General features: G+C 50.1%; 1 protein-coding gene across 1 annotated transcript; it reads left to right on the forward strand.

The window, feature by feature from the left end:
• Positions 1 to 7,336: 7,336 nt before the first annotated feature.
• Positions 7,337 to 7,588, forward strand: CHC_T00000512001 (hypothetical protein). Its single transcript, XM_005717826.1, has one exon. It carries the CDS (start codon positions 7,337 to 7,339, stop codon positions 7,586 to 7,588), a length of 252 nt encoding a protein of 83 aa, XP_005717883.1.
• The last annotated feature ends 5,225 nt before the right edge of the window (positions 7,589 to 12,813 follow it).

The raw sequence follows: 12,813 nt of genomic DNA on the forward strand, positions 1-12,813 counted from the left end.
GCACGCGGCTTTGTCATTATTCTGCGCGTGCCGCCAGACGGGTCGTCTCTAATCACGGGGGCGGGGGGCGGGGGGCAAGGGCGCGGCGAGATTGTGCACGGGAACGGGGCGGCGCGCGACCGGCGAGGACCGCTTGCACACGTGCGTGGCCGCGGGCGTGCGGCGCAGATATGCAGGGGGACGCGGATGTGCGCAGCGCGGGCGCTTCCGGGCGGGTGGATTCGAAATTGAGGACGTCGAGATTGCATGCGGCGATTTCACGCGATACAGTACAGTACCCAAGGGTACCAAGGTACCAAGGGTACTGTATCGCGTGAAATCACCGCAGCCGGGAGCCGGCGCATACAGTGCCAAGGGTACTGTATGCGCCGGCTCTACCAAGGGTACCCTTCTCACCGGCTTAATTTGGGTAATGGTGTAATTTGGGTACCGTTCAAACCTCGAGCCTATGCCTTCCACAGTAGGCCTCTTAACCAAAGACCGATATATCCCTAGCGTTTCCATGGATCCATATATGGAACCATAGGGGTTTTCAGTAAATTGTCCAATTGCCCTACGGTTCCAAATATGGATCCTTAGGGCCAGATACAAGGCTCTGTTTGAGTACAGATTTACTCTGTAATTCGCGCCGGCGAGACAATCCCACTATACGACTGCGGAGCTGACAGTGAGTGGATGCAGATGAATGTTCAACCTCATAAATCGAGCAACTAGAACGCACGCTGCGATTCAAAACACCCACGACGAAAGAGCAGGATGGCTACAGTCCTTCCAGAGGACCCGGTACCTGCAGTGCGTAGTGAGGAAGCCGAAGGGGCTACGAGAGGCGGAAGGAGACGAGGGAGGGGCCGCAGTCGCGGTGGGCGAGGTCGATTGAGAGGAAGGAGATCAGAAAGGGCAAGGCCAGCAAACTCTCAAAGGGATCCGACTCAAGGGTGGCGTACGTCAAGAGTGAAAGGGCAACGTCTCATGCTTGAGGATGAATTTGTTTCCGAGGTCATTGGGGAGAGGGCAAAGCTTTATTGCTCATCCGCAATGGAGCGAATGGATGTCGAACGGGAGGTCCGGGAATTGCAGACAACGAGAACAGGCTGTGTCGTTCTTTTAATGGATGAGTTGTTGCAAACCTGTCTGGGTTGGCTTCACGAGTATATCGTTCTGCAAAAACTTGCTGTACAGCCGCTGCGGATGTCCGACATGTACCGGTATGTATCCGTATTGCTTTTGTCGCACTGTACGGGATTCAGTTTTCAAAAAACCATCGAGATTCTGCAACGGGACGGTTCCACAACGCCTAGTCTGCAGACAGTACGCTTTTTGAGTAGCAACATACTGGCTTTTTCACCAACAGGGAGAGGACAAGAGGGATGTCGCACTTGGCTAGCTCAAAGAGACCACACTCAACGTCTCACGCAGTTCGAAACCACTGCATTTCAAGTGACATGCAAGATATTTGTTTCTCCTACACACACCCTCGCAACGCTCGATGACGATTTGTATGGAACTAGGGCCACTGATAACCAAGTCAAGACTTTGAGCAGCCGAAAGGCTTACCGAGAAGGCCATTCTGCAGATGCAGTCGCAGACTCCCTTCTCAGAATAACATTAATGTTTCGCTTCCGTCGTCGCCGTGTGCCCCAAACAGAAAATATCTCCATTTTGTTAAAGTCAGTGCTCGAAGGTAGGGGTGAGCGAAGTGTTCACGGTTTTATCATAACCGCTGATCGCGGGTATGGCAAAGTTTCCTTGATGCGTGAACTACTTTCTCTTCGTATTGGGTCCATCATGGTTATGCCTGAGCATTTGTTAAATTGTCACCCATTTGTTGGGAAATCTTTCCTCAGCATCACAAGGAATGATGAAGAAGATAATTCGGATTTGGGCTCGAGCAGCGAAAGCGATGTTTTGGATGGGGAAACCATGACGGTAGAGGGGGTTCACCACTGCCCTATCCCAGACCCCAGCACTGTTGTCACATCAGCTGACAACTCTATTCTAGATCGTCCCCGCGCATTTGTTGTTAACGACAGCCCCGATGAAGGCCCGGCATCGTGGTGGGCAGTTAAAACCTTAAAGGCCACTGGTAGGAGCCGAGGGATCCCAGGCACGAGTTCTAAAGTAACAGCTGTTGCTGTCAGGGAGAGAGGCAGTGACAAGTTCAGTAAGATTCTCCGTTTTATGTACTGTGTTCCGACAACTGTTTCGAAAAGCCTTGAAACGTGGATCGCTGTTCCCAAGAAATCGTCCCTTGGGCAAAAGCTCTTTAGTAAGCGCACTGATGAAAATCGCATCTTCACTCCCGCCGTCGATTCCTTACACTCTAAAGATGTACTCGAACGCCATTTATTGAGCAAATGCACAGTGCTGACTGTTGATCAGCGTTGTGCGGACTGGTTTATCCTGAGGCAGTTCCGAGTTACCGGCACAAGTGCTAGCAAAATTCTCTTTAAAAGTGACGACGTACGTCGCGTCGTCGGTATGACAGCGAGGGCGGAAGGGAATGAATCATTGCAAGATGTGTTGAACTCGTTTTCTGAGACATGGTTCAGCTCCGTACGCTCTACAGAACCCATGATGCGTGGAACCGCCAATGAAAGCGCCGTTTTGTCCGCTCTGTCTAGTCGGCCTTTTGTCAAATGCATCTATGAGTGCGGTATGATGGGGAAAAACATGAGACCTGGCTGGCGTGCTCTCCAGACGCAATTGCCTTGATTAGCAGTTACGGTCTTGGCTTATGCCATGAAACGACTACAGATGGACACCTATCGATTGCCTCAATCGAGATTAAGACAAGCGTTGCTCCATGTAGTCTAGATAGAGCTCTCAATTTGGCTACGACGGACGTTGTGACATGCTGTGTGGGTGATGCCAAATTCAGATAGTATGTTCCGGAGGAGCACACTGGGCAGGTTATTCACCAAATGATAGTTCTTGCAGTCAATTACGTCATTTACATCTCCGCTGCAGAGGCAGGGATAATGTATACATTGGTTGTGTACTGTAGTCCCAGCAGCATTGAAAAATGCTACAGTACACTCAATGACATTGCGCGTCCCACAGTTGCCTGGGCCCATGAGCAAGATCCCCAGCCTCCTGGTTTCACCAAAGCATCTACACGACGCATCTTCAAGTCTCGTTTGCCATTCTGGCTGATGGTGAACAACTTCGTCAAGAACAAGGATCCTTTTCCTCCGTTAAAACTTTTTAAGCATGCCTCACAAAGCCTTTATTCTAAAACGAAGGGTGGAGTAGACGGGAGTGCACAGTCAAGGGCAAACTTTCGATCATCAACATCCTCCTTTAAATGGGAACAAAAAATCGTTTCCCAGACTATCAAAACAATTGGCGTCAATGCCTTTATTGCTTGGCGGATGACACGGACGAAACCTTTGCTAGAAAACAGAGCGTCATTTCAGGGGTTGACTTTTTACCGAAGCTCGCTGAATGGAATGGAATCGCTTGAAGATTTTACCTACGAGGTATCCAGAGAATTGCTCAACTATGCTCAGTCTATACAAACATCAGAAGAAAGCGAGTTGAGAAACGATGAGGCAATCAGCCAAGAAAATATTCACAGGTTGTGTAGACTGGCTGCTAATCGAAAGCGAAAGAGGCTGTTATTCTTCAATGGGGCCGATGGTGTGGTCTTAAGGTTATCGGTTCCTGGGCACCTTATGAAGCAACAAAAAGAGCAGCAGTACTGTGCATTGTGCGGGATAAGGGGAGTCGTTGGGAATGAAAACAACTGGCGGGGACATCGATCGACGTATAGATGTGTGCATTGTGCGGTACATCTTTGTACTCGCATCTACCCTGGGCTGCGAAAAAGCTGCAACGAAATGTGGCACACTCTTTCTGTATTGAAGCCTCGTAGTACTCCGATGCCTGCAGCCCATGTTCCGCAGAGTTCAAGCCGAATGAGTACAATCAACACTGCAAGCACACCACCTGCAGTGTGTAGCAGGGCGAGGCAGCGCAGCAGCACCGAGGATGCAGGTCGTGCTCGCCAACGACAGAGGATGTCATGAGCAGGCACTGTCTTAACAAGACAGATGATGATGCAGGTCTTTTTGTCAGCAAGTACGTTACAAAAGAGTCGTGGCCCATTAAATTGCTAATTTTCGAGATATTTTAGGGATCTATATATGGATCCATACTAGAAATGCACTTCTGAGAGGGGTAAAGGGCTCCGATTTGTACACCCTAGAAAAGAGGGTCGGCTTGAGCCAATTGAATTCCGCTTTTTTGGAGCAGGTCTACAGGTTGCATTCAGCAATCTGGCGAAGACGCGACTCAAAAAATAGGAAACTGAGGGAGTTCGAGGGTTCAGGAAATTAAGGTTCCATATATGGAACCTAAATTCGAACGCTAGGGATATACACTGTGGTATCACAGCCCAGATTTGTAATTTGTACAGCACCCGCCGTCGCGGGTGCCTTACAAGCGCGCGACTACACGTGTGCCATACTGGCGAATGGACCACACGTGTGCCTTACAGGCGGACGAACTACACGTGGGCATTACAGGCCGATGGACGACACGTGTGCCTTACAGACGGACGAACTACACGTGGGCATTACAGGCCGATGACGTACTGTATACAGTTGTGAAGATTTAGACTGTTGTGCACGTGTAAGCGGTGTGGGGTTTTAATGCAGACTTGCACTTTGGGTGAATACAATGTTTATGGCCTATGTGTATTGAGCCGGAAGGGTCACCAGCATAGATTTGGGTGTGCGTATGAGGAAACACACACATATAGAGAGGAAGCAGACAGCGGGAGAGGAGTGCGACATTGAATCGGAAATAGGAAGGATCATGGGCAAATGCAGCAGCCAAGGATCGCGGAGGAGATAGTGCACGGAAGGGATGTGCAATGAGGCGCATGACGATGCGCAAAACGGAAAGAAACGCGAGCGGGCCTAGGTATTTATACAGCTTAGAAGAGAGCTAGTAAGAAAAAAGAAAAGGAGGACACGCACGGGAGGACGAGCACCCGAGCCAGCTGATGCTGAATACCTTTGCCGATACGGAACACGTTTTGCCGAACCATCTAGAACCACCTCATAACACTTGAAGGGAACCAACCTGCATCCTTGCCTCAGGATGACCAGTGAGAACTCACAACAGTACAGCCCGGAGATTGTATATGACAAGGTACAGTAGTAATGGCATAGTACAGTGCATTGCACCATAGAGTACAGTAGTACCGTAGGATGGACAATGTCCAAGACCGCGCGACCTCGCTTATTTAAGCGAAGGCGCCAGGCAATGACAGTAAACAGTCAAGGATCTTTTGGGAACGGATTTCCTTCGTCGGTGCGACACCGCGGGTCAAGACAAGCCTCTGACTTAGGCGGCATTGTCGGCATCTGTCTTGCGACGTTTCCCTGGCTTCTATTGCCTTTACTTTACCTTTTCCATTCCTCCGTCCTTGCGACTACGCGGGTTAGGACTAGCCTCTAGCCTCGGCGTGTTACTGTCGCTCGACGTTTCAATTGTTTTCCTTTTTACTCTGTCGTGGCGACTACGCGGGCTAAGACTAGCCTCTAGCCTGCGCGTTTTACTGTCGCACGACCTATTTCTCTCTCCCTGCATTGTGACGATTGTCAAGTCGCGGGCTACGACAAGCCTCTGGCCTTGGCGGCACTATTGACATCTGTCCCGCTCGTTCCCTCTAGGAGTTTCCGCTACTCGGGGCTTCGCCCGTGTCTCACACTAGTCTTTAGGCTCGGGTTCACCCCTGTTTTGTGTGTTCTTACACCGCCCCTTCCAGTGCTGGTCCCATTCCGGGTCCGCACTTCGACCAGTACGTCGTGCTTTTACAGTCGGCCGACGTACTTCCCCTTTGCTCTACCACAGTCCCGTTCTACCTCGGGACACCCGCTATCGGTTGCTACCTCTTCCTCGAGCTAGCTCATAGCTGGCGACCGCCACTATACTACATACACAAAAGCAGTCGGTCCGCTTTGAAAAATTCGGAATTTGTAGTTTTCAGAGTTGGGTATGATCCCACATATCACAAAATTTACGCAACAAAAACCCCCGTCGCCCTCTCAATATCCATCTTTTTCAGTCAAATGTACCGCTCTAACTTTGTCAGACTCTCTCTCTCATCCTCAGTCTGCGTCTACCCGCCCGCATTCTTCTCTCCTCCCTTTACCGTGTTACAAAACTATGCGCCAAATTTAGGACCTGAAATCCATCAGAGCGACCTTCGGCAATGGCTTGCCAATTAAGGCCTGTTACAGCCGACCCTTTTCCGGTATCTGAAAATCATTCTTGCCACGCTTGTGGGCAGAACTCGAAGAAAAGACCTACCGAGACTGTTATCCTAACCGAGAAACAGCTCCAGAAGCGAGCGAATGTAGATACATCGCCACACCAAAACCCATTTCTTGAATTGTAGGGCAAGAGCATTCTGTTGTGTTCCGATTGTCTTCAAGTCACGGTTGGAGGGTCATATGTGATCCTAGAAGGTATAGGGCGAAATCGCGCTCTGCCCTACAATCTTGGAAGCGGAGAACGTCTCCAAGTCAAATTCAAAAAACATTGGAGTGCTACATTTGTCAATACCTCGAATCCATGCATACACAAGCGTCTGCGCCTCACCTAAAGCTATCAAAACGAAATCTTCCCCTCATGCAATTACTTCTGTGCACACATGAATCGCAAGAACGTTTTTGTGTCGATCTAAGCAGGCGTTCTGGAATGAACATTTCCGACGCACGGTTTCTGCTATGTAGACTTCCAGAAGCACATTTTTGTTACTTGCATCACAACCAAACACGGCATTCAGAAGATTTTGCGTCTGAGATAGAGCCAAGAAAACGAAAATGAATCAACCCACACAGCTGTAGCAGGTCTTGCTGAGAAAAGAATTATACATTTGTTGGCATCGGACACGGAAGAAAATGATCTAGCAGAAATAATCAACATATTGGACTAATGATAATTGACGAGAATTAATAAACTGAAACAAACTAGATCTAGTTTGTTTCAGTTTATTAATTCTCGACTGTGAGTAGCACCTGTGCCACGTCGACGTGGCACAGGTGCTACTCACACATTGCATATTTCATAAACAAGTCCAACTTATTACAAGCTTGTCGGAGAGAGGGGGGAAATGCTATCTGCATTGCCTCAACGTTCACTTTAACTTGTGATGGATTGCGACACGCAACTGCAACCCAGTGTAGATACAGAAGCTCTACATCCTTCGGAGGAGGATACCTCTCCATATACGAACGATTACGCCATATAAATAGACCCAGCTCCTGAAAACCGTGATACACTTTCAAAACCCTAGAGGTAAAGTAGCCTTCCTGCTTTCTAAATGAAAGAGAACCGGGGGATTCTCACGAGCATAGTTCCTTGTGAGGATAGTCCGGAAGTCCTGTCAACCACTCCGTACCTTCCTGATAGTGGCAACAAAACAAAACGGCAATACGGGGAGCTTTCTCTAGCACTGTTGTCAAATTGCGTTACCATTCTTTGGAGAAACGTCCTCTCGAATGGAGGATTTCCACCTGCACCCTCAAACCTTCCTTCAATATCTTCCCAAGCACCCAGCGACCCAAACACATGATCATCGTATTCTTGACTACAGTAAACAGGCATTACTCCACTTTCATTGAGAGCGTCTGCAAACAGCTCTACAGTAATGCATGAAGTGAGTACCCAGAGTGAGTAAAGGGATGGCGTCACTGTTTTCGATGCAGAGCTAAACTGAAATGAACTTTCTGCACATTGTCTCGCATAGTGTCTGTAAGAATTTGTAATCCCCAATGCCTGGAAGTACATCACTGACAGTCTTTGCAGAGAGAAAGAATTCCCTACTGACCACTGAATGGGTCCGTTCCACTTCCCCTCTTATCGCAACGTTCTTCAAATATCTCCAATACAGTCTCAAGGCAAGATCTCTCCTCACCACAATTTTTTGAATGATAGATCGTGTCGGTAGATTTTCGTTCCGAGAGATGACATACGCCAGGCAGCCTCTCCCTCGACAGCAATGTTTGTGAAGTTGTAGAACAGATAAAGTATATCCCGGCACAGAAACATCCCCCACCAAATCACGCCAAATACTGTCAGAACAACCCAACGAGGAACATCCCATAACTTTTTTCTCGGAAGAGCATCCTGTCCACCCCATCTGCAATCCGTACTCATATGTCCCAAAGTTCATGTGAGAACCACACAATATCCTGTTGATCTTAAGAGCTACTTTCGGCGACCGAAAAACGAAGGGTCACTGTGCATGCGATGTACAAAGTTTGGGCGCTCAAACTACGCGTCATGCTCGTATAAGGAGGACGTAAAATGAAACAGATAGGACCAGCTGGTTTGGAGCCGTTCCGAACACGCTTTGAGAAGGGGAAATAGAGAGTGGGGTGGCAACACTCTGCAGTTCAAAGAGTGCTCAGAGTTGAAGACTGGTCAGGGCACATTCGGTGGGTGAGGTGTAACGGTCATCAGATGTGGATATAAGGGTAGCAGGGACAGAATCAGAATATGCTTGCCCGCAATCAGAACCAAGGTTTCCAAATTGATTTGAAAATTTGTCAAATCTGATGGACTGAAAGACTGTGTAAATTCACAAATTCTTCGTTTTTTCCAAGGTTTATTTACAGTAGAGAAAACTTAAAGCAACTGGGCAGAAACAGAGACGTCAAGGAAATGCAACTCCGGCTACTGTAAACACCGTACACCTGAGCAAGGCCTCGGTATCTACTTGGTAGGTCAATGATAGCGACGACACACAGCGATCCACACCGACTCAAGATCCACGTCGCTTCTGGACCATATGTGCAAGGCACGCCTCCCCTCCTGCGCCTCGCTCCACATCGTCCCTGTTTTCGTCGTCCGCGACGGCCGCTGGGGGGTTTGGGGGCTGGTCGTTGGCGGAGGAGTCGTCGTCCTCGTCGCCGTTGGCGGAAAAGGCCCTTGAGGTAGCGGCACCGGGCGTGCGGACGGGCACAGTGCGAAGGGGTATTCGCGCGGAGCGGTGCCTTTGACGTGAAGAAGAGGGCTCCAAAAGGGGTTTTGCCAGAAGCGGAAACAAGATGGGAACGCTGCCCATATGGTACGGCGTGAGTGGAGGGATATCTAGCCATCTGATAGGCAGCGGGCGGCGTCAGCTAGGCACATCCTGCACCAGCAAGGGCTCCTTTTCTCGCACCTTTGTTGCAAATAGGGCGCATATGGACTGCAAGAGGACTAGCAGGTCACACGATTGGCTCGAGGTCGGGGTCGCGGTGGTGGTTGTGTTGTTCGGGGCGGGGGCGGTGCTCCGACGGCAGCAGTCGGGAAACGTCCAGCAGCTTGGCGTCGGACAAGGGTGGTGATGGTGATGGATGAGTGTCGGGTTGCGACCGAGGAGTGTCTCCGAAACGGTTGGGCTGGCGCGAACGGGGGACCGGGGTGCTGCGGGGGGACTTTTTCGGCGCGTTTGCGCAGATAGGTGAAGCTGGAGATGCGCTCCTCTTACTGGAAGGGGGCGAAAAGGGCCAGGGAGGCGGCGAGCACTGCGAGTAAGAAAGCGGATAGGAATTAGGTGCCATTTAATAACTATCAGGCTGGCCGTCTGGGACACAGGTAGCTCGAAATTGAATTTCCATCCTCCTCCTCCTCTTTTCCTTGTACTTTGCCTGCACATGCTTCCTTCTTTCAGCGTGACTTTCTGCTATCCTGTACCACTTGTATTTTATTTGTCGGTAAAGCTGGACATCGCCCTCGCGAAGCGAAGGGGAAGAGGGGATCTGCAAGGGAAGGTATGGTGAGGGAAGAGATGTGGGTGTACTGTCCGGAGGTTGTCTGTAAGGGTGCGGTTTAAATGCGCAATGATGGGCATGTCTCCAAAAGAGGCGGGCTTTTTCGTAAGTCTCCGTCCACTTCTATTTTTTCTGTAGACGCACAGTACTGCTACGTGTTATGTTGACCAGCGATGATTCAACTGAATATTCTCCATTTCGACTGTCACCTTCAAATTATGCAATCAATTTGATGTTTACAGTCTGATATGGATGCCCTAGCATATGATTGGCACGTTTGGCAGTCCCCTCCCAACTGTGCTAAGGGTCTAGTGCATCTCAAAACCCGATACCTCGAGCAGGGACAATATTCTTCTCCCTCTTCCACCCTACGTGCGACTCGACTCGGCAGTGGCGGTATGCCACCGTCAATGAGAGCGCAAGCGCTCGCTCACAAGAGGCAAATCGCCAAAAGAAAAGAGGAGGCCGCTCGACGCGCAAAGATCCTTTCCCTAATCAAAGGGGGCCACAGCGCCCTCAAAGCGTCAGGAAAGACAAGCGTGTCTCGATCAACCGCCACACGAATCAAGAAAGCATATCAAAGCTCAAACACGGACGAACTCAAAAAGTTGCTAAATACAGAGCACAATCACGCCGGTCGCAAACCCATTCTGTCTCCACATGAGGAACAACTTGTAGTTAACCGAGCTCTACATGCCGCCCAGCATGGCTTCGCAGTAGACAACAACGTGATGAGCACAGTACACGCCAAAAGTTCGGCTGATCGTTCCGCCAGATACGCAAATGGCTTGCCCTCACCAGACGCTATCCGTTCATTTCGAGCTCGTAATCGCTCCCTCGCTTATCGTGTTGCTGAGAATGTGTCGAGCGCACGCCTCGCTGCTGAGAATCAGTCTCATATACTCACTCTGGCAAAAGCCCTCAAACGCGTCGAGTAAAATCATCCAGGCATTTTTTTGGACCCACACCGAATTGGGAACTGGGACCAGACGGCTGTCTCAGGAGAGTATGGTAGAAAAATAAGGTGTTACACCTCCTCCAATGCCTACAGCGGTGCTGCGAGGAGGAGCATACGGGACGCTGGGAACAATTTGACCGCTGGTATCGCTGTGGCGGCTTGCAGAAACATTGCATCTCTATTTCTCTTAGCTTCCGGGAAGCGGGTTGTGGGCACTTGGAAGGAGCCCCTGAGCGAACTTGACCTTACTGACGCGCGAGGAATACCCTTTTGGCTTTGTGGGTCACAATGGTTTCCCTCAGACACATCTCTTCACATAACAAAGAATGGATCCGTGGATCGAAACATAATCGTCAAAATTGCAGAGCACATAAACAAGCATGCTCGAAAAACCATCTGCTCAGATAAGCAAATTGTGCTGTTGGTGGACGGACACAGCTCCCGTGATGGGCTACAGTGGCTTGAGACGTGTGAAAGATTGAATATTATCGTTGTGTGGCTCCCCGCAAACACAATGCATATTCTCCAACCCTGTGACCAATTTGTGAATCGCTCATGTCAGCAAACAGTGCGGAAGAAAAGGGACGAATTTCTCTCTATGAGCCATTTATCATGGACCAATATCTCTTACAAAATCAAACTGGCAGTTGCAGGCCACCAGTCCATCACACCCGACGATGCTCGAGCGTCGTTTGTCAAATGCTGTATTTGACCTATGGACTGCCGTTTTATATACTTTGCTTCCTCTGATAGTGCTCCAAATGGCCTCGACACACGATCTGGTATCTCATATCCCAGTACAGGGCGGCATTTTGTCCGTTGGACCTCACATGCGGTCATGCGGACGCAAAACCTCAAACTACAAAAAGAAATTCACGAACTGACTGACGGCAGGCTACCCGTCTCCCGCGCTCTCGCACAGATTGCCTATCTTCTCCACTCCAATTTCAGAGTCCAGAACATACTATCACACGAAATCCGTGCCCCTTAAACGGCATCCTGCACTCGCGCAGCACGTAAAAATAGTGGAAATGCACGGAGCGGCTGTTCTCACTTCGAATGTTTCTCAAAGGCTGTCGGAGGCTAGCGAAACTTCAAATCGCGAACACGCGAGCTCACTGGCTATGAAGACACACAGTAGGGTGATGTCGAGGGAGTCTTTTTGTGACAAAGAAAACGTAGATCCTGCTGGAGAGGCGAAGGTCGCTCGAAACCTAGAGAGCAGTTTTTCGGATTCTTTGGACGATGTTCCCCTGAGTCAGTGGCCGACACAGAGTCGGCGTAGTGTCAAGGGGAAAGGGGAGAGTCGCGACACCGGTCCGCAACATGCCGCAGCACAAAGTCTCCTCGGTTTGTCGCAGCCTAGGTAAAAGTGCTGCGGTATTGGTACCCCAATTGAGCCGGATGGTACGTGGAGCAGTCAAAGAGAGATTTTTTGGTACTGAAAATCTGGCCAGTACAGGGGTAAAATGGCCCATTTTAGGAAAATTCTAAAGCTACTCAAATTGAGCCGATGAGAAGAGTACTGTATGCGCCGGCTCCCGGCTGTCGGGGAGGGACGTCCGCGCAGACGGGGTTTTTGGTTAGCGGGACACGCAGCCAGACCGCACACGTCACCGCGCCGCGCAAAAGCCTTGCCCGTCAGGGGCGGCGGCGTGCAGCTGCTCCGCGCTGCGCTTTTGGCGCTGTGGCAACCTGAAATATATTGGGGAAGAGGTCCCTTTGTACTGTTAACAAATGCCTTACTTTACTAGAAGTATATCCTTATTAATGTACAAGGGTGCAGCATAAACGTGCACGTGCACGTGCACCTTGTTTCCAACACGCACGCCCACCTCGCTTGCGATATTGTTACCGTAAAGTTAACTTTATCATGGGACTTGAGGCACACATCAGGTGTCGAGTCAACCCGTTTTGAGGCGCACTGCCCCCCATTACAGACCACATCCTCTGTAATGACACCTACCATGAGCCACTTTTTCCACCGAAACCCCCAATTTCCCACTTTCTATCTCGCGTCGTGGCCCCCCGCGCTTGCGCTGCCCCCCTTCATCCCGGCGATTCCTTCCCCTTTCCTCCCCC

The sequence above is a fragment of the Chondrus crispus genome, genomic scaffold (assembly GCF_000350225.1).
Source record: "Chondrus crispus Stackhouse genomic scaffold, scaffold_356, whole genome shotgun sequence".
NCBI classification, from domain to species: domain Eukaryota; phylum Rhodophyta; class Florideophyceae; order Gigartinales; family Gigartinaceae; genus Chondrus; species Chondrus crispus.